Genomic DNA, 3,262 nt, shown 5'->3' on the forward strand with positions numbered 1-3,262 from the left:
CTAAAAATATCCCCATTTTACAAATAAGGAAATAGAGATAGAAAAAGTTAAAATACTTATACACAGCTAGTATCTGAGGCCCAATATGAACTCGTGCCTCCCTGACTCTGGGTACAGTGCTTCATCTACTATACTATCTAGTTGCCTAGCTACTACAGGAATGATTATTCTAAGTACTGAAAAACTGGGTGTTTGTATTCCCTTCTTTCCCCTCTGTGATATTAATCTAAAAATGTGTTATGTGTTCCCTGTTATTTGGGGCCTGAGCCCCTAAAAATTGGGTCTTTTAAACAGAGGAAAACCATTTCTGCAAAGGGAGTTGAGCAATATTCCTTCATTCCAGAAGATCTCATGAGAAAATCGTTGTAGTATTCAGATGCTATTGTTCTTTCTTCTTCTTTCCTAAGAAGTCTACTAGTCACCTCCTTCCAGAGAGACAATTAACTCTGGATGAAAAATACAGAATGAAACAAATATTTTCAGTCATGGCCATTGTTGAGATTTTTTTTTTCTTGCTGGACTATGCATATTTGTTACAAAGATTTGATTTTTCTTTTCTTTTTTCTTTGTTTCTCAATGGGGTGGGGTGGGAAAGGGGAAACATGCTTGTTAATTTGGGGGAAAAGGAAATCAAAGGAAGGAAAATGTAAATTACTCTACAGATTCATAGACCCAGGTGTAAGAGGATTCTGATTCAGAAAAGGTAAAAAAATATTTCCCTTTTTTTTTCTTTCCATGACCAGCAACTTGCATAGTGTTTAGCACTTAATGAACCACTTAATAAGAGCTTTGTGGATTGAATTCAATATCATTAATGACATTTTATCATTGATAATGTTTATATTATTTCCATTACGCAACTCAATCCCATCCCTTCCAGAGTTAATTAGTCAACATGCCCCCATATTTTAGGGTTGATCAGTTTTAACCAAGAGAAACACAGTATAGGAAGCTTATGTGCAAAGCTGGATCTAGGGAAATTCTCAAACCTCCATTATCCAAACCAAAGTCATGAAAAGACTTTCTCCAAGTCTGGGGGAATATCACTTCCCACTGACTGTCTTCCAAAAGGCATCTTTCACATCTTTGTTCCTAAGTGTGTATATAAAAGGGTTGAGTACAGGGGTTACAACAGTGTTCAAGACGGTAATGGCCTTAGTCAAGTCCAGGGAACTCTCAACAGAAGTTCTCACGTATAAGAAAATTGTGGAACCATACCAGATGAGTACCACAGTGAGGTGGGAGAAACAGGTGGAAAATGCCTTGTATTGCCCCTGAGCTGAGGGAATCCTCACAATGGTGGAGATGATATAGATGTAGGAGATCAAGGTAGTAACACAGGAGCCCAAGATGACACAAAAGGAAATCCCAAAAGTCACCAGTTCTACCAGCCGTGTGTCACTGCATGATAACACAATCCATGGGGCGATGTTGCAGAAGAAGTGATTGATGACATTGGAGGCACAAAAGGAGAGGCGAGTGATGAGGACGGTGGGCACAGTTATGATTGAAAAGCCACACACCCAGGAGCCCAAGGCGAGCCAGGCTGAGACAGTGGAGGTCATGATGGAGCTGTATCTCAGAGGGTAGCAGATGGCCAGATAGCGGTCGTATGCCATCACAGATAGGAGAAAATACTCAGTGCAGCCCAGGGAGAAGACAAAGTACATTTGGATGGCACAGCTGATGAAGGAGATGGCTTTGCTCTGAGATGCAAAATTAGCTAGGGTCTTAGGGACACAGGCTGTGGTGAACCAGATCTCCAAGAAGGAGAGGTTACAGAGGAAAAAGTACATGGGAGTCTGAAGGCGCTGATTGGTACACACCAGCGTGATGATGGCCATGTTGCCCATTATAGTGAGCATGTACATGATAAAAAACAACAAGAAGAGAGTTATCTGCAACCCCTGTGTCCCTGGGAATCCCAGGAGAATAAATTCCTCCAAGTTGGATAGGTTCTTCTTTTCCATCCATGAAACAGGAACTGCTAGAGTAAACAGGATCACATCATTAAGGAAATCCTTGACACAATATTCTCTTATTCATTCAACAAACATTTGTTAAGTGCCTACTATGTTTGAGTCAATACAACCTGCCCTCAAGAAACTTACACTCTACCATGTGTTGAGGTACAAGATTCATAGAATGAGGTAAATAATTTGAAGAGGAAGAGAGATATCCCTATGTGGAAGGCACATAATAGGTGTTTAATAAATGCTTGTTTATTAATCATGGAATTAGGAAAGATAGTGTGTGTAAGATATTGTACATGAACTGGTCTTAAAGAAAGATAAAGACTCTAAGAGCTAAAAATGAGAAGGGGGTTACTTCAACATGGAGAACAGACTGGCTTTACAAAGGCAGACATGAAAGAAGATGCACTGCTTCAGATGATACCGAGTAGACCAGTTTGACTGGGGACTCTACCCCAATGAGATTCGATGGAGAGGCCACAGGGATATCATTACTAGACTCTCCCAAAAGAACATGGTTCTATTTCCTAATATTAAACGCAAAGAATTTAGAATTGAGTCATAGACGTCATCCAGACCAACTATCCGTCTTAGAGATGAGGAAACCAAAGTCCAGATATGTGGAATGATTTTTCCAAAATTACAAAGCTAGCAAAAAAAAAATAACCCTAGAATTCAAAGCAAGATCCTTGGACTACAAATCCAGTGCTCTTTCCACTACACCACAGCTGTTTCGGAAGATACTGTTAACCAAAGAAGGAAAAACATTCAGAAACAGAAATCACAAAAACTAGGCTCTTCACTCTGTCCAAAAGAGTAAAATCAGATAATCATTGACATATTCTTTATCCCAATATTTCATCTGGAAAAGAGAAGAAGAAATAATCTTTTATAAATTTGTGAAGTTAGGTAGAACATTAAGACTTCAATCCTCACTCTGACTTTCAAACTTGAGATTAAATACCAACATTTCTTCTATAAGTGCAGAGAAAATGTCCATTATACCTCTGTCAGACTCTTCTGTTGAGTGCCATAGTTTAATAGAAAAGGTTGGACTTGGAATCAAAAGAACTGGATTTGAATCCCAGCTCGGATACTTAGGATTATTGATTCAGAACTAGAAGGAGCTCTAGTTGTGTAGTCAAACTTTCTGAGCATCAGTTTCCTCATCTGAAAAAAGAAATCTGCAGCAGAACCTGAAAGATTATTGTGAGGATCAAGTAAAAATCATTGTTTTAATGTCAGCTACTATTATCTCAAACTAGAATATGACATAGAAAAAAGTCAGA

At 38.9% G+C, this 3,262-nt stretch overlaps 1 protein-coding gene across 1 annotated transcript; it reads right to left on the bottom strand.

Moving 5' to 3' along the window:
* Window positions 1–733: 733 nt before the first annotated feature.
* LOC116421192 (olfactory receptor 287-like) lies at window positions 734–2,137 on the bottom strand. Its single transcript, XM_031949534.1, has one exon. The coding sequence runs from the start codon at window positions 1,968–1,970 to the stop codon at window positions 1,044–1,046; it is 927 nt and encodes a 308-aa protein (XP_031805394.1). The 5' UTR covers window positions 1,971–2,137; the 3' UTR covers window positions 734–1,043.
* Between the last annotated feature and the right edge of the window lie 1,125 nt (window positions 2,138–3,262).

This window comes from Sarcophilus harrisii, chromosome 2 (assembly GCF_902635505.1).
Source record: "Sarcophilus harrisii chromosome 2, mSarHar1.11, whole genome shotgun sequence".
Taxonomy (NCBI): domain Eukaryota; kingdom Metazoa; phylum Chordata; class Mammalia; order Dasyuromorphia; family Dasyuridae; genus Sarcophilus; species Sarcophilus harrisii.